This window comes from Ambystoma mexicanum, chromosome 1q, assembly GCF_040938575.1.
Source record: "Ambystoma mexicanum isolate Mex_15411 chromosome 1q, UKY_AmexF1_1, whole genome shotgun sequence".
NCBI lineage: Eukaryota > Metazoa > Chordata > Amphibia > Caudata > Ambystomatidae > Ambystoma > Ambystoma mexicanum.
In genome coordinates, this window is record NC_090922.1 from 250,515,321 (window position 1) to 250,533,883 (window position 18,563).

General features: G+C 41.9%; 1 protein-coding gene across 1 annotated transcript in view; it reads left to right on the forward strand.

The window, feature by feature from the left end:
• Positions 1 to 15,272, forward strand: part of KMT5C (lysine methyltransferase 5C) — a 561,873-nt gene extending 546,601 nt beyond the window's left edge. Inside the window, exon 9 of the mRNA XM_069638276.1 lies at positions 8,255 to 15,272. Coding sequence (XP_069494377.1) covers positions 8,255 to 10,596 — 2,342 coding nt within the window. The 3' untranslated portion in view covers positions 10,597 to 15,272. The remainder of the gene's footprint in view (positions 1 to 8,254) is intronic.
• The last annotated feature ends 3,291 nt before the right edge of the window (positions 15,273 to 18,563 follow it).

Genomic DNA, 18,563 nt, shown 5'->3' on the forward strand with positions numbered 1-18,563 from the left:
CCTGAAACGGAAGAGAAGTGAAGAAACAACTTTTTTTATTTCATACTGTAAGAAAGGCATGGTATCAAAGTAAGACGAGCACAAGTGACGACAGTTCAAGGGTGTTTATTGAACTTTATCAACAATGTGATGAACGCCTATCTAAACTTAAATCTACAGATGGGAGCAAGCTACAGCCATCAAATAATAATAATGCAATCCTAGTAGATTTTTGTCAAAATACAAGGGCCTATACTAAAAAACCTATTGCCAATCGTTACCGCTAATTTACAAATAGTGTGGCGTAATGTTCATGAAAAAGAAAAGTGTTCACAGAATTATAAATCAGGATGTTCAGGCCGTTGGCCTCCCTTCCCCATATTTTCAGCATGGGACAAGGCAATTCACTAGAGCATAGCACAGTCTTGTGCTTCTTCGGCACGAGCACACAGTTCCAATACCAACATCAGAACCTTCTGTACCCAAGTCTCTTTAAGTTATCAAAGTCTCTTGATTCAGAGAGCCTGATGTACCAAAACAAACAAATAGTTCCTTCACAAATATTGCAGTCGGGCAATTCACTCTTCAACCCGGATCCCCCTCTTCAACCCGGATCCCCCTCTTCTGGGCTCAGATCCTCTTCTCCAATGCTTATCGAATATCTTTTCTTGTGTGACTCACGGTTCACCCCGGATCCCCCTCAGCTGGGCTTGGGCCAATTACTGTTCGTATTAGCTATTGAAGACTTTCGAATGTGCACAGGGTTTAGCTCAACCCTTTGCAGGATCACTTCGATTTCACAATTTACAATTTTACACTCAGTTGGATACCTAACAGAGACCTTCGAATGAGCACCGCACCCACGTGATGCTGGACCACTCAATATATGGTATCTATCTTGGTTTGAAAAGTTCAGTTACTTCTTGGATATCCAATTATATTCATGCCGCTCATCACATACGCCGCACACTCTTCTTTGCAGATTTCTTCATACAATGTTGCTGCTTGAAACCTTGGTTCTAACACAGACCGGTCTACTGTCAGTCTCTCTGACTCACCTGCTGTGCTGACTTTACTGCTGCTGCTTTGTTGTAGAAGCCAAGGACAGTACCACAGTGTTAATCGCTCCTCCCCACCTCGGCTATCAATGCAGGAGAGCCCTAGGGACCTTCGACACACAATGCACCTTTCTTCAGCTTTAATTCCCAGTCTTATGTTATTCTCGAGGGCTCGTGAAAGTGGCGCTTTTCCTCAGAAAAGGCCAATGGCAATACCCTCCTTGCAACCCTTTCTGGTCTTGCAGTCTTTCTCCTCGTATTAAACTGCCATCTCGGAACTGCTATTTCCTCATGTGTTTTGCCTTGCTCAGCGTGTGCTTTTGTGCTCTGCCTTTTTATCCGTGTTGGGGGAAGTGTGATGAAAGTCAGTTGTGTGTGTAATTATCAGTAATTGCCTGACTCGGCCTGACCCGTGTTGGGACATGTCAGATATATGGCTCGGGTGTTGGTCTGTTTTCTCTCACAGCGAGCTGTCCATGAGAAAGTGTTTGTGTTGGGAAAAAGGGAGGGGGGTGAGTTCCTAAGTATCCTGCCTGCTAGGGTAGGGAAAAGGTGTTACAGGGAAGGGGTATCACGTCTCACCGGTTGGTGTCCCATACCCACTCCCCGAAGACCCCTCATCCAGGTGATTCTCCCGCACTTGGATCCAAAAGCAATGGCTGTGTCCTGGCAACCTGGATGACAGATCCCTAGGGACTAGCGGGTGAGACACCTTCTGGTTTCTTACAATACTCATGCTGCATCTCCTTTTCTCTGATTCTAAGATCTTTTTGTAGTCTCTTTTGATTATTTGAGACTGCATTTCCACTTTCCTGAATTCCAACTGGAGTGTCATCTTCTCATTTCCAGAAGGACTTCTGGGGACATGTTACAAGGTGTAGTAGGTATGGGGGGGAGAGTTGGAGACTGACTTCTAGGTATTACCATCTCTTCCTCCTCCTCCTTTTTCTTCACCCTCACCCTCAGGTTGGTAAGGGCTAAGGTCTATATCCTGACCTGCATCATCTTCCCGCATATCAATATTAGGAGTAGGGGTGACGGGCCTACTCACTGAAATTTGGTGATCCAACAAGGTTTGGTTCAAGTCACTTTTCTTTCCTTTATAACTGAGGTGCTTGATTTAAAGTTTTCCATATGTTACAATTGTTTAGTAGTTCAGGTTTAGGTATTACCAGCCTTGTGGATGGATTCTCTGGACACAGGTACAATCAAGAGGGTGTGCAGTCAAAATATCGAAAATAAAAGGTCGAAGAAAAAAATGTCAAAATAAATGTCGGAAATAAAAAAGTCGAATTCCTCTTTTTTTAATTATATATTTATTTTGGGGTCCGTGGGGTCCGGGAATAAAAAAAAATGGGTAAAACAAAAAAAAAGGGGGTTGGGGAGGGAACCCCCCCATTTCGAAAAAGTCATTAAAAAATGCAACTTTTTTTTAACCTTTTTTTTTCGACCATTTGACTTTCGACCTTTTTGTTTTAGATTATATCACTATAAACCAATCAAGAGTCAATCCGAAACTACTCAATCGCACCAGCTGTAACACCAGTGTTAAGGGAGTTTTCCTTAAATTTCCTTGAGGGGAAGACTTTATAAAACTATCCCTTGGTATACAGGCCCCAACTTCTAGTATATGTCTGCACTACTCAAGGTTTGGTACTACGGCAAAGCAGCCAGGCTTATTTTAGGAGGTACATGTCATGTGAGCTATAGGTAAGTACAATGAACTCCGTAGACACATGGGCTCAAAGAAACCCTTGCACACTTTTAGTTCTAGTAAAATATATATTTATTTTATATACATAAGGTAAAGTTATATTCAGGTAAGTAAGTACTATGTTAACTTATCAACACAATAGAAAACATGAGCAATACTTTAGGTGAGTAAACCAATAGTAGGGAATTATACAGATTATGAACACAGTTAAATGGGAAGTAAAATCACTTGTTAAAGCAACCCAGATGAAGTTCTGTTGTAGGAATAAAAGGGGTTATTCAACATCCGCAATAACAGTTCAATACATAAAGACTTGTAATACTTTTCAGAGGCCTTGAGCCTTTAGCAGTCCATTCCGATGTAGGTATGAGTTCTTCAAAGGTCATATTGAAGGTAAAGCAGATAAGGCACAGCGGCAGAAAAGGCAAAGTTCCAGAGGATTCTTCTATTAAACTGCTTTGGTGGATCAAAAAGGTTTCAGGGCATTGGGACAGGCTTCCGTAGGACCATAGGCATTAGGCCTGAACGAACTGTGTGAGTGAACACCCTCAGCACTTCAGCAGCTACCATGAGTCCCACAGTACCTAAGGAGTGATGAAGATGCAGCTGGATTCTTTCACAGTGCAGCAGCAGTCAACCATGTTCCTTGGTCATGATGACATGATGACGGAGGGAGGGACTCAGGAAGGGCATGTTGCAGCAGCAATCGGAGAGAAAGGACTCCCATCAAAGTATTCTTTGTGCTCCAACGTTGGTCTGCAGTTTTTGCGCCTTTTCACAGTATCCGCAAAAATAGTTGAAAATTAAATAACAAATTGAGAAATTACTGAATCTTTTACCGATTTATTTTGAAATTTTCTGAAAATATAGGGGTGGGGAGGGAGTAAGGGCAATAGGTAAGGTGGGGGGGAAGATGAGTGGGGGCAGAGGGACTCCTCTCGCAATATTATTTTTACATATTTTTTTAAAGCAGTCATTTCTCAATTCGGTATTTCTTAAAACGTATATCCCCTTTTCACAGTCTCCAAGGATGAATTTTTACCATCTGGTCAATCTGCCTCGATTATTCGGTCCTGCACTCTGGTTAGGTGACTTTGAGGAGGGTTGGGGGGGTCTTGTCTCTGGAGGTCGAACTGGAGCTCACTAACGTTCTGGGAGGATTTGTTGAGGGGAAGACGATGCACTGCAATATGGTCAGAGTTCCCAGGGTATTGGCGCACAGAAAGGTCACAGCACGTTTTGGGATGGCTTGTCTTGCAAGTCGTCTTATGGCCAGTTCGTCCCACCAGCCAAAGGGGAGTCGTCCTCTTCGAAGCTCATCTGTCGATTTGTAAACAGTGTCAGGACAGCAGTGGTCTCTTAACGGTTGCTCGAAGAAGCTGCAGGCGTCCCTGGTCGTTGTCTTCTTCGGATCTTCTGTTCCATTGGTTGACTTGCCTTCAGGCTCCTCGCCTTTTATTAGGATTTCACACTCATCCTCTGCCTGCAGTTTACAGAAAAGTGCGGGTGGCTGTCTAGCCAGCCCCCCAGTGGGAACGGGTTCCTTTCAGGCAAGGTGAAAGACAAAAGGCTGCAGTTTTGGACTCCTCCCTCGCTTCCTGCCTTGTCAGACACTCAGGAGCCCCGTGGGGGAATACAAAGGATTCCTGCTGAAGACAAAACTTCAACCAAGGTCATTCCTACCTAGAATGACAGAAGACCTCAGAAACAACAACCAAACAAGAAATGGCGAAAAAAGGAGCCCACCATTCTAGCAGAATGTTGGCCCTTCTGTACATTGCCGAGGCTGATTTGACAGCCTGCGATTAATAATGACTAAAAGTCATAAACGTAGTTATGCTGCCACTAGCCATTCAAGTTTACTTGCAATTGTAACATAAATGTTACCAGGTAAGTAAGAAAGAAGATGCATTGTATCCCTCCAGCTCGCCACATAATGTGGGGTGTGCTGACTCAGTAAAGTAAATGTAAAGAGGATGGGAATCCCACTTTTCTACTTGGGAACAGTAGTTCACACAAGAAATAATTGGAGAATTAAAAGGAAGCCGCTGCATTTGAAATGCTGTGTGCTGCCATAGTACATTAGTTAGTCCAAAGTTATATAGAACTATAACTCCAATCACGCACAATGGAGCAACATTAAAAGGTCACTTTAAAGACTAAGGGAGAGGGGGGAAAAAGATTCCCACTCGCCTAGAAATAAGGAAAAAATAATCACAAAGTCCAGCAAAAGGTCTTGGGGTTGACACAGGTCAGGAAGATTTATCACTGAAGTGCAAATCTTAGCTAACAGACAGCAGGCCTGCAAAACTCAACACCTCCCTGGAACACTGCATAGTCGGCTGCACCTTGTCTGTGGTACTTCTTCTGTTTGTGTTAGTCCTTGTAGCGTCCAGTGGGCCCAGCAATCCCTTAGATTCACATCAGGGCCTCTTTGTGGTAAACGCTGCCCTGCGACTGAATTGCCTTTGCAAGACTCCAGGGCTTCACAGGGACATGGCATCCTACTCTGGACTGGTCATTTGGACTCACAAACTCTGACAATCCTATCTGGGAACACCCCATGTTAGCCTATAGCATATTGAATAAAATTGGGGCACTCTAACCCTAAACTTCTATTTTAGGAGCAGTTTGGTTTACTTACCTGTATTGGTGGTAACTTTATTACTGGGACTTCCTATACTGAAATAACCTGTTTTCTCCATCATGGAGTGTGTTCAAGCATTTTCTTAATTTTAAATGCCTTTTGGGTCTCAGGATCTCCTGAACCACTGGGTCTATTTTTGTGGGAGTCTACACTGCTTTTTCATCCTAGGCATCCAGGTGCCCTAGGACTGTGCTATACGAGTGACACTGGACATACTTGGTGACTTTCTGGGAATTGTTAAAGTACGTTACTTAACTTTAACTACTACTGCAGGATGTGGTACTTGTAGGAAAAAGTTGAACAGCCTGTCAGTGAATTTACTATGCAACTGCTGTTTCTATCCTCTTTTCTTTCATTGGTAACCTGTTTTAGACTCTTATAACAGGAGGATTACTCGCCTATTAAGGATGACTTGTGGAACATAACTGCATAATTTGTCACCTTTTTCCTTGCTCTCTTGTGGAGACTTTAAACAAAGTAACAAGCAGCTTAACCCTGTGTCTTTTTAAAGTGTCACACTTTCCTTTCCTGAAATATTCTCACGCCTAGTGCCTTCCAACATTCCATCTGTGTATCACCCTAAAAAGTATGTTCTAAATGCTGCTTACTTGTAAATAAATGTATATAGGTTCCCCCTCCCTACTAGGTAAACCCTGTTTTGATGTTATGCTAGAGTTGCCAAAGGAAGTTATATATTTACATATATATTTTTGATTGTGCATACCTATTTTGCTCACTCTTTATATAGAATAAACCACTATTTTTATATATGACAGTGTAGACATTCCCTGCTTTGTACTTGTGGTTCTTAACAGGCCTAGTTCCACCCAACTTCCCCTCCTGAGAATAAAGCCTAGAATGCTCTGCCATGCTACCAATTGGATAGTCTGGCCTAGCTTGATGTGTGTAGACCACTCTGCAACCTTATGGGATTCTTCCTGAAGGTCTCACCAGAGTCCCTCTAGGAAAAACAGGGATCCAGTTACCAAGGCCTCCATTTCAAGATTAATTGTGAAATGTATCCAGCTGCGCTACACACTAGAACATTAAACACTACCATTTACTCCAAGAGCTCACTCCACATGCAGCACCGGGGCAAGCTTAGCCTTCATTGCTAATCTCCCGTTAGAAGAGATTTGTAAGGCTGCAATGTGGAGCTCAGTACAAGACTATTGTACAGAGAGACAGGTAAAACCAGATTCATAAGCGGGACAAGCAATTCTTCAACCCATATTTTCTTCTTTTCCCACCTCTCACCCACCACCTGCTTCAGGTACTTCTGGTTAATCTATGCATGGCATGTGCATCTAAGCAGATTCACAATCTCCAGAAGACAAATTATTACTTAACCAGTAATGGTCTTTCTATAGCTTGTATCTACTTAGTCACATGCTCCCACCCTGCCTCTCCACTGGAGTCAAGCGGAGCAGTGGTTTCAAAAAACATTTGCACCCACGGAAAGGCAGATTGACCAATCACAAACTGCCTTTGCCAGGCGCATGTGCATTCACCGCCCGCGGGGTCAATAAAAATGCCTAGTGCCCTAAAAATAGAAAAGGGACTTGGGCCCCTTTTTCAGATGACTCAGACCACTTTTGAATCTGTTTTCCATGGCCGCCATCATGCGAAATAAAGGAACATAGTCACTTTTCTAGTTTAATGGAGGCAACCATTTTTTTTAGATTTTATTTTTTTCATTCCGACGTGAGATGTGCTTGCACTGAGCACATCTCCCATCGGAATGGATAAAAGATGAAAACTATCCACACCCCGGGAAATCCCATGTTGCGACAGCTTTCACGCCCGACTGGGGGGGTGGACATGGCGTTTTAATGGCCCGCGGCGTGAGCTGAGAAGTGCCTACCAAAAATCGGGCTGGCGGGCTGTTAAACGCCATGTTCGTCCCCCAGCCGGGGGTGTGAATTAGCATATTCAGTTACAGGACAAATAATATACTCAGGACAGGAAAAACAAACGGTCTGAGGACATCGTTCGAAGGATTGTGGGTCCCTGTTCACACAGAAGAGGGATAGTGTTACAGGAACGCCTCTGTTGATGCCCAGTTTTTCACATAAAAAAAGATGTTAACACCAAGCAGCAGATGGCAGCCTATACATAGCATGTGACTCTAAGCAGATACAAGCTAAAAGACGATTAATGAGCAAGTAATATTTGTCATGTCATTAAATTGCAGGAGATGTTGCTTGTAGAACCGTATCAGCATTTTTTTCTTCGAATTTTGTGTGTGTGGATTTTTTAAATGTATGGGATGTATTTGATAAAATGTTGTATTTATGTAGGTTTGATTTCAAGCTAAAGGCACAACAAAATCTTTCCTTCATGGTGGTTTCAGTACTCTTAAATCCTTGCTCTCCCTCCATCGCAGCATCCAATGTACCATCACCTTAAATTGCATAATGGGCCCCAACCTTATGAATGGCATGAAAACACCTAATGGACTTAATTATGAGTATTAGTTTGGAGACACACATGCTGGGGAAAGGGGCTCAGCAAAAAAAGGGAAGCAAGTATGTTGGGTCAATCTTCTTCAGAGTGAAAACATTTCTAGGAATGCTTTTTTGAGACAGCTTGCTACTTCAGGTAATTCCTAAACGATTTTGTCTAGTGACTAAGAATATCAGAATTGCCATCAAAATTTTGTTTCCTTTGTTTTTTTGATACCAGAAACGTTAAAATAAAATGTCATGTTATTGCAAATGTGACATAAAGAGGGTCAGTGTTATGAGCATCTAATGTCTTCGCAAAAGTGTCAAAGTTTAATATCATGGCTGTTTTCATTGTATTCCCTATTCTTTAAATTATATCTCACTGTGCCTTTTTGTTCCTCGCTTGTAGGTCCAAAATACAGACTCTCTCTCACCTTAAAGAAAAGGTATTCAAAATCCAGGAGAAGGACTTGTTCACCGAGACTCGGGATGTCCCCATTTTCCAACTCCTCTAGCCCCTCTGCTGCCAACATAAAGAGAAGAAGTGGAGGGCAACAACGTCCATTTTACATGACTTCTGCCACCAGTAGTGGTACTCCAGAAAAGCCAGTTAAGTTGGTCCTGCCCAAGGAGACTGTATTGAGGGATCTACGCATTCTTCTTCACAACTATGCCAAGTGCGAGAGAAAGTATCAGCACCAGAGTCCATACGGCCGCAGTGAATGCTTCATGGTAAACAAGGACCCCTCAGTGTCCCTCAAAAGCCAGGACCACAGCCATAGACTACTTAAGCTTAAGATTCGAACTGGAAGAAACAATGGAACACCCCGAGCAAGAGTGGTGAGGGCTTTTCCATCTTTATCTAGAACAGTTAACCTTTCACCTAAAACTAGAGTTACCAAAGAAATTGATGAAAGAACACTTGGCCCACAAAATCGCAGCAAACGAAACTTGGACGTGAAGGATAACTGCTCAAATTCCACGACGAGCAGAGTTCCCAGCCTAAAACTGGTAAAACTGGGCCCTGGCTCCCAGTGGAACATTATCGTGCCAGAGGCAGGTACTCTTGCAGAGTCTCATTCAGTGAAACACCAAAACCGTACAAAAATAGGGGCTGATGGTGTGACAGAACCCAGTGCCAGTGCTTTGACCACTCCCATAAGACCCCTGGAAGAAAGGCCACCAAAAAATGAATGGCTCTTAGTGAATCTCGGACCCAGAAGACTCCTTGATGGCCTTTCTTCAGGCCAGCATGTTTCCTCTTCAGAGGTAAGAGCTGCTGATGATGATACTGAATCAAAAATGTGCCCTTTGTCACACTCTCAAACACCTACTGGAGAAAGAGCAAAAAGAAAGTTGCGGAGCTCATTGCGCCTGAGTCACAAAAGACAGCCCTGTTTCTTGTCTTCAGACCAGAATAGTGCAAATAATGTTACTGAATCCCAAATGTGTACTGTATCAGCACCTGATCGACCTTGCGAGAGAAGATCCCTTAAGAATGCATGTGTCTCATTGACTCTGAGGCACAAAAGACGTTTTCATCACGTGTCATCAGACCAGAATTTCTCACCTGCAAAATCTAGGGATAATAATGTTGCAGAACTTGACACATGTCATTTGAGCTCAAACATTTGGTCTGCTGAAACAAGGCCACGTGCAAATGCACAGTGTTCTTTCCATGCTCCAGATCAATGTCTGTCAAAACAATTTGGTCTAACCCGTTATGTCAAAGTAGACTTGAGCAAATCTGCTATCCCTGATGTCCTGAGGTCAAATTTGTCTACTTCACAAGAAAAGCCAATCCAAGTGCACAAGCAATTTGAAGTGAATCAGACTCTCTCTGCAGATGTCAGACTACCATCTACTTGTGAAGGATTCTATGGTCAGCAGGAGCGTGTGGCTGATTTAGCACATGTTGTTAAAGAATGCATGGAACCCAAAAACTTCAGGGATCATGTTTTTCCCGCTTTCACAAAAGACAATGCAAGCCAGAAATCTGGCAAGGCATTGCAAGCCGACGAGAATCCTTCTTTACATAAATGCCACCTGCCTAATGGTGATTTTTTACAACCCAAGTTTAGAGAGGATTCTAAAGGTGCCAAAAGAAACAAAGACCCCAAAGACTCTGCCGGCAAAGTGTCTAGAATTGCAGTACAAAGGTCACCCAGGACCAAGCAGATGTCTTTAGAAAGGAACATTAAAGTATTAAAGCATTCTGGTGTCCTCCCGTCACCAAAGGAAATAGTAATGAAACGCCACCATCCACCTTCACAAAACCAGAAGAGGCTTTTCCAACATGCTCATGTGACACCAACAGTCCAATCATCTACATGTGCGTCAGTGGGCCAGTCCCATCTGGATAGTCAGGTGAGATCTCTCAACCACAGATCCAAGTCATCAAGTGATCCATTTGTTGATGTCAAGATGTGGCGAAAGGTGGGGGCCACGTTGGATCCCAAGTTGTCTTCAAAAGCGTATGTGCACCTGAGTGTGACGAATATTCAGAAGAAAACATGTGCCCTCCAAGTCAATTCCTCCAGCATAAAGGAGAATAAGCGACTATCCGAACCCAGTAGAGTGGATTGTTTTGAGGATGATTCTGTGGACGAACAGAGTCACACAATGGAGGAGGACACAAAAAGAACTGTAGCTTTTAACCCTTTTACCCCCTCCAAACACCTACGTCTGGTGGTGAGTCATGGATCCATAGACTTGGATATCGCATCCACATCGAGTGAGGAATCCAGCTGAGGGACCAAGCCTTTGCCTCCATGCTTGAATAGATAGAATAGTGCATTCTTGGCTCTTAGCGATTAGAGGCTGAAATCATTGATTCACCAAGTGAATGGGACTTGAGGTCCAGGTCAGCTACAAGTCTATTGTTTCCGTTAATTCATTTCTAAAGAAAGAGATTCAGTCCTTCTTTTATCCTCTCTATCCACCCCTGCAGCATAATAATTACTGCCATCTCCATCACTAAAGAAACCAAGTACTGTATGAAAACATAATGTTTTGAAAAATCCCTACTCCCTTTGTTTGATAAAATCACATTTAGTGCCCCAGTGCACTCAGTGCAAACAAGCCCCACCTATTAAAAGCAGGACAAGTGCCTCTTTTGACTGGCAGGCTAAAGCAATGCCACCATCTGCCACAACTTTGGAAGTTGGCCTTTGGGGTTACTTGTGTCATGTACTTTTCCTTTTGAGCTGCTGTTCTTACTGCCTTGATCTAAGTTCCTTTCAGCCATATAATGTTAATAATTACTTCTCTCCCATTCTTTCAGTCCCATTCCCTGCTTCTTTTCTTCCTCATGTTTCAAAATGGTGCTATACTCCGTAGCCTTGAAACTTGACATCGAAAGATTGATCTGCTTGTGGGATGAAAAATGTGCAGCTCTCACTCAAAGGTACATTCTGAGTTGGGGGCGTTGAAGCGAGCACAGTAATAATTTGGAAATTGTGTGGCTGAAAGTAGTCCTCCATGGTTGTGACATTGTATTGAGTTCACAAAGTCCTTGATTTTCAAACTTGATTAGCATGTTGACACTTAGTAATATATGTTAATATATATTTATATATGTATATCTATATATTTTAGACCTAATCATATTTCCATTCTTTAATTAGTTTCAAATTGCACAACTATTCAAGATAATTCATGTTTGGGCTCACCTTAGACACCCAAAGTTTTAGTAGTAAACCGTGAACTCTGATGTACCAGGAATATCCATGCTGTCTCTAAGGCAATGCCAAGGGGTGCTACTCCTTTCAGCTATGTTCCACCTCAAATGAGTTCAGATGTATTAGTCTTGTTGCTTTCCATTAAGAACACCATTGAATATAGCAGCCAGAAGATTGCCCTTCTTTTCTCACCCCAACTCATTTGTCCTGGGAGACCGAGTCCTTGGGCACACAGCACTGCGCGTGAAGTATTACGTAGGATAGCACCGCAGGTTGCTTGTTTCAAGCCTTTTTTTTATTTGTTTGCAGTGGTTCAAAATTGTACTTTTGAGTTCTTGTTAGCGGTTCAAGGGATCACTGCTGCCTAGCATCTATGCGTTTGGATGTTGTAGGGTAGCAGTACAGACGGCCTCCCATTTATTTTTCAGTGATTTATGTAGGAGTAGCACAGCCGACCCCCACATTACATCATCTTCCTGAAAATCCTTTATTGGAACATCAGTTTTTACTTCTGAAATGCATTGCTACCTGTAACATTATTGAAAAGGGTAATCCTCTCTATAGTTATTGCATTCCCAGAAAGTGATTAGCCGGAGTAACCAGTAACAAAATCCTAATGTACCCCAAAAGCGATTCCATTGATGGGTATACATACTCTCCAGTGATACAAATGGTTATTGCAGCCCTGAAGCTATGCCCCCGGAGGCACTGATTTGTCAACCAGGCATCTAAACCATATCATTTGACGTCCTAAAAAAACATGCTAGCTATAAAACAGGATATTTTATTGCTGACTCATGGGAACGTTACCCATAATTCCTAGCCCGTCAGTATTAAGGTATGGCTGTGGCCAGTTTGTGCTTTCCTGTGACCATGCCTTTAAGGCTTGTAGAATATTGTTAGAAGCAAGTCTCTTTTATTATAGGACGTCCAAGTTTGTTTCAATTTCAAGCCTCTTAAATTAAAGCCTACAATTACCCTCCTGAATTGGCCCGCTTACATACTCCAACAAGAAAGCAGCCAGTAGCTACTTTGTTATTCTCTGAATGCATTTTGTAGTCCTCAGGGAAACAATGAGCTCCAACAACTGTCAGATTACTTGAGCAACCAAAAAAATATACAAGAAATTACAGCCTAAAATATAGGAGGAATTGCTGTTTTGCAAATCTTAAAATAATGTACCCGAGCACTTTATATAGATGCCGCGGTCTCCTTGGCCATCTTTTTGTTGTGGCAGAGGTCTATAGAACATACACCCTGACTTGATTAATTTGATGGAGCATTCTATTTCATATCTCATGATGCCTTCATGTCATTGATTAGGACAGTTATCGATAGATGGACTTCAAAAAGTTCAGAGCGTCTATTCAAATATTGTATACTCAATAGTAAAGAGATCACCATCAAGTGGTTACAGTCGGACAGTGAACCTACCTCGATAATTTATCTGCTTCAGTTGATTCGTGCAACAATCCATACATAGATCAACATATTCTATCCTTTAACTAGTTATCCTCTGTCTGTGATATCCACTATTTAGCCTCCTATATTGCCAGAATAACTGACTTTATGGACGCAATACTCTACAGATCTCTTTGCATAACTATTAGGAATGTTTTAGAGATGCTTCCCATTAGACTCCATTGCCTTACTGAGCTGTTTTCAGATCTCTGTTCTAAAGTTCAAATTGATTTGTACTAAATTTCAGCAGATACCTCTTCCCGATTGTCGCATGTAGTGTTAAGGGAGTGTCGTTTGGTGCTGTTACAAACCTGACTACTTAGAAATTAACGATTGCTCAGTATTAACCATTTATTTCCTTAATGTACACAACTACAGAAATGCACTTAAGATCTATGTGCTACAGTCTAACCTTAGATAGCCTGTTCCCGGCTGGAATGCAAAAATGAAAACCTTTCTTCAAGTGCAGTTTAACAGGATATCCTTTCTCTCTGTGTGTTTTTTTGGATGAGACTACAATATCCGTACTCTTTACGTGTGATCAGACTGAGAACCTCTGTCTGACTTTTAACATCATTTATTTAGAATGCATTTCCTTGGTGCTGTTGCAGCATAAACCAAAATCCTTATTGAATGGGAAGGGCATCATTAGGCCTGTCAGTAATAATGCTGGGAGACAGGCTGCACTGAATGTTGCCTCTGTTTTATTTTTCTTCTGGAAGGCGTGATGAATTTAACATGTCTCCCTCATTGTTATGATCCTGTTTGGATTCAACCAACTGGAACCAGATTCAGCTACTAACCTTGCAGAAATACAGTTACAATGTTTACTAAAATTAGGCATCTGTGTACAATTACCCTTTTGTTTGTCTTATCAGAAAACTGCTGTGAGGCACTGTGCACCCTCTTTTACCCCTCCTCAAATGGTAACGGTGTACTTTTAGTTAACTGTTATTGATCTTCCGTCTGTGTTTTTTGTGTAAAAATGTTGCTGATATTATTACTTTTTTTTTTTAACATCAGTAGAGAACCTCAGCCATGCACAGCTCTGGCCATCAACAATAACTGGAGTGTTTGTTTCTAAAACACTGTTTGTAAAATCCTAGTGAACATGGATATTTTATTTCTTTTATCTTGTGTTTAAAGTTAGTCTCAACCTTATCAGGGCATTTGCCTCATTATTCATAGGCTCTGCGGGCAGTAGACACTTACTAGATGTTGCACATGCCTTGACTGACTGGATAATGGTGGCTTGGCTTGTCTTTGTTAACCATGTCTTCTGAAGGTCAAGATTTTGAAAGCAGTTTTTTTTTTTTTTTTTTTAAAGAAAATCCACATTTGTTTTACAGTGTAAAAGCTCAGTCTTCGTCAAGTTCGATATTTTATCATTTGCATGCCACTCTTATTTGAGGTACTTGGTAGTTTTAAAAAAATGTCTATTTAATGAAGGGATGTTGACATACAATAGGGTTTCTGTTTTAGAAGCCGAATAGCAGACAGCCACACTGAAAAGAGAGAAGCATCTCATTGGGGAAGGTTTTCTGTACTGGCGAAATTGAGTTTCTTCCTCATTTACTCTAGAAATGTGAAGAATCATAAAGAACAGGCAGACCTAAAATCCTTAATGAAGCATTGCCCTTGCATGACAAGCAATGAATGCCTCTAGAACATTGGGCATGCCTCTTTGTATCCCAATGGGAAACATGGCCCATCATTCATTGTATGATTTTCAAGGTGTCAAACCGGATCAAAAGTCTGTCTGTGGTGCTATTTTCTGGATTCGGGACCATTCACTGGCATACAAGCCTTCTCTGCAGACCCGCTCTGAAACAGTTGCATCTGGTGCTATTGTCAATGTGGTCAGCAAAGACCTTTTTGCAGATTGAAAAGAAAAACAAACGCCCAACTAGATCATCCAAAATGGTGCTATTTAAAGGGCCACTCAAACTGTTTGAACACACATGTCGATGTCTGCTAACCTCATGGTGGAGGGATGGGGAATAGACGTTGGGGCGGTATTACAGTACTGCTTTAGAACAGTATTTCATAGTTGACTCTGGAAAATATTACTTGCCCCAGCCAGTTTTGCAGTTTCTCAGTTTCTCCCCAGGGACCAGAGACAAGATTACATATGATGGGATGTTATTTGACTGCCCTTTGCTCTTCAAAAGACACCCCTGCATGTGTATTGGATTTCCCTATCTCTTGATGATTGCTGTGATTTTGGATAGCAATGTTCAGACTCTGCAGAGGTTTTTTATTCCATTAAATAAATGCAAAAAATTACCTTTGGGACAAAATTCTTTTAAACACCTAAACACGTGTGAATTTTTGTTGTTGCTGCATCATGTGTTTTACTGTGATTATTGCTGGGTGCATCCATTTACGTATCAGTGTTTTCTTGAGCACAATTATCTTTCAAAATGATTTGTATTTCTGCTTCGCGACTGTAAAAAAAAAAAAAAAGCATATGTTATATATGCCGAAAGTGTGTTGAAATGGTGTGTTTGTCACTGTATCAATTGTTTGGCAAAAAGTAGTAGCCTTTTACTGACTTGTCAACAATTGTGAGTGACCTAAAGTTAATGAATTATTGTACTTGATTAATCTTCTGCAGAAAACTGGTCCATGTGTAGGTCACAAGTAAAATATGCAATATTGTCAGCTCAAGGTTTTAAGGCCTGCACCTTCTACTCCAGATGTAGGTCGGATGCCAATTTTCCCCCGTCCCTGCCATCATCAGCTCTGGCTTAGTGCCATTATGTGGTCGTACTTTGGATTGTGATACGCTTTGCAGTCATTCTCTTTAGTGGCGGCTCTGTAGCTGTACAACGATATAAAGCTTTGCATCGACAAATTACTCTAATCTTCTATGAATTCTTTTAGGTAAGTACCCCTTTTCTCTATCAACCTGCTCTTCATCTTTCTCAGCTGTTTTGGGAATTGTTTACAGTGGAGGCAGACCCAGAAAGTTTGTGTAGAGCAATGTCCCTTTACGTGTTTTACGAGAGTGTTTTGCGTTTCCAACCTAGCCTTATAAATAGAGCATTAACAAGCACCACACCATATTAATATGCCAAATGGTTGCTCTTACCCATACTCTGTGCCATTTATTATGCACAGTCGGACTACAGTTCTCCAAATACCAGAATCATGCATGCCAGCACATCCACTCTGCCCAATGTGATATGAGGTCAACCTAAAAAAGGTGATGCCCAGACCACTGTCTCCCTCAACCAGGATAGAAATCTATAAGGAAAAAACACCCACGGGAGACACGTTTGAACTACATGATTCTGGCTATTCGTCTCTCATACTAGATTATTCAGTCTTTATCCATTCATATCATTCTTCCCTCATAGGAGCAAACCAAAAACTTGTATACTAAAAACGATATATCTCAATTTATTTCAGTATTCTTTTTTTTTTTTTAAAAAACTTAGAAAAAACACGTTCGTCTCTGTTCCACCTCTGGTGGAATCTTCTACACAGGTGGTTAATAATGGGGTTAGTACAAATCTGCCTCAATATTCTCACAAAAATATTACATATAGTAATTGCATGCAGTTTTTCTTAGGCCTTCATCAGGACTAAGAGAATTTTAATCCCCCCTTTCAGACTCTAGTATCGGAATGTCTTAGCGTGGTGGGGTAAACACTTCTTTTCTCATTCGGCAGCTCTTAGGACTCTTAATTGATATCCCTCTTTATTGCAGTAGATGCTGTTTCTGTTATTTTATATAATATATTAACGTTTTGTTTCACACCTGAGTGTTAGTTTCTTTGACTCGCTGGTTTTTTACACACAGGCGAGATCCCCATCCAGAGATTCCCATTCCAGATGTTATGCATGTAGTCACTCAACTGCACTTTCTGCAAGAACTACTTCGTGAATGAAGAGCTCCTTCACTCGCGTCGTCAGCTCACTAATTAATTAGCGAGCTGACGCTGCGAGAAAAGGAACTCCAAGACTGCTTCATTCACAAAGTAGTTCTGGCAGAAAGTCATCCATATCGATGGAAGTTGAGCACTATACAAATGGCATGTCAACATAACATAATCAACCCATGTTTGTTTCTTCCGGCAATAGGCTGGCCACGAAAGCACAAATCACCTCTTCTTCTTTTCTCGAAGTTGAATTTTCACTTTCCTTTTACTCACTCCCAAGGGAGTTTTTTTCCTATCTGACTTTGCTAAACAAATATACAAATTGGTTGCTTCCCTTTGCATCATGAAACACACGAGACCTAATGATTGTGATACATTTTACTCCTACTGATCCAGTGTGTGTTTGTGTGTGTTTTTGTTTTTTGAAATGAAAGGCAGTAATCGACCTCCTAGTGGGTCCTAAGCTTTCCATACTATCCAAAGTGGGAGTTGTATACCAGGTTTTAGGAAAACCTTTTCTTTTTTCAGCTTTTCCCATTTACATCAATGAGACCCCGAGCATATCTGATAAACGTTTAAGACCCTATACTGATTTTTGGGAACTCGCTTGTTTGCTTTTACCCACTTCATTTGGGGGCACAGTTTAGTTTTCAAGGTTTACCAATGCAGGGAGACGCTGACTCCCATTTAGCTCTGTTGTAGCATGGATACCTTCCTTAAACGTAGTGCAGGAAAACCTTTTCCCATTACTTTGCAGTATGGCTGTGTTTCCCATAATAAGAGACTGGCAGACAAGGCTGGTAGCAGTGCTACCTTTATTTCAACATGTTTAGGTACACTCCTATACACTTTATATTTTACACAATGGCCACAGTTTGTGCACCATGAGGTCCATAATGGCTGGCCATGTTGTTTATGACCAGGCTGTCTTCCTTCTGGGCAGAGATATGATAAGGCCATTTGTGTATCCAGCCTCTTTGTGGGCTTTGGCCAGATCCTGGGAAGTAGTCTTTTGTGTGCTTGGAATGGTCTATGCTGGGGTGGAGCTGTAGTCTGTCCCAATAAACATCCAGTACAATTTGAGCTCTTGGTTATACCTGAGCTGGCTGTCCAGGAGCTTGATTGCAGAAAGTCTCCTGATAGTCATTGATTGCAATGCGCCCGTCCCCCAGTCCAAGATTTTCAATATAAAGAGAGGATCTGAAACCATTTTACATTTGACCACTGGAGCTAAGAATCAGAAGCAAAGAGCGGTTGCATAGGAATACAGGATGCCTGTTGCTGAGACCACTGTTGTCAAGCCATCCTCCACGAGGCGGAGCGCTCCTCTGTTTGACAGAGGAGCCTTCTACAGTGCCATCTCCCTTTGGGCTTAACTGGGTCCAAGTCCTACATCCCTGAAGTGGACTTCTTGGGGCTCTGAAGACTAAGGGGCATGTATCTGGAACCCATTTTCCGAAGTGGGCACTCCTGTTGGCTGGATCAAGTAGAGCTTGGTGCTAGGAAAATTGTGGTGCATCATTGTTGTGGATCTTGGAGATCACTGCTTTGCCGCAGCTGCTCTCTACTAATAAGGGGGGAGCCTGAGAGATGTGGTCCTTCTCCAGCATGGATTCACATGCTCATGACTATTCCCCATCGTCAGGCTGGGAATCTTCGGTAAAGAAAAAATCAGTTTGTTTTGTTTCTG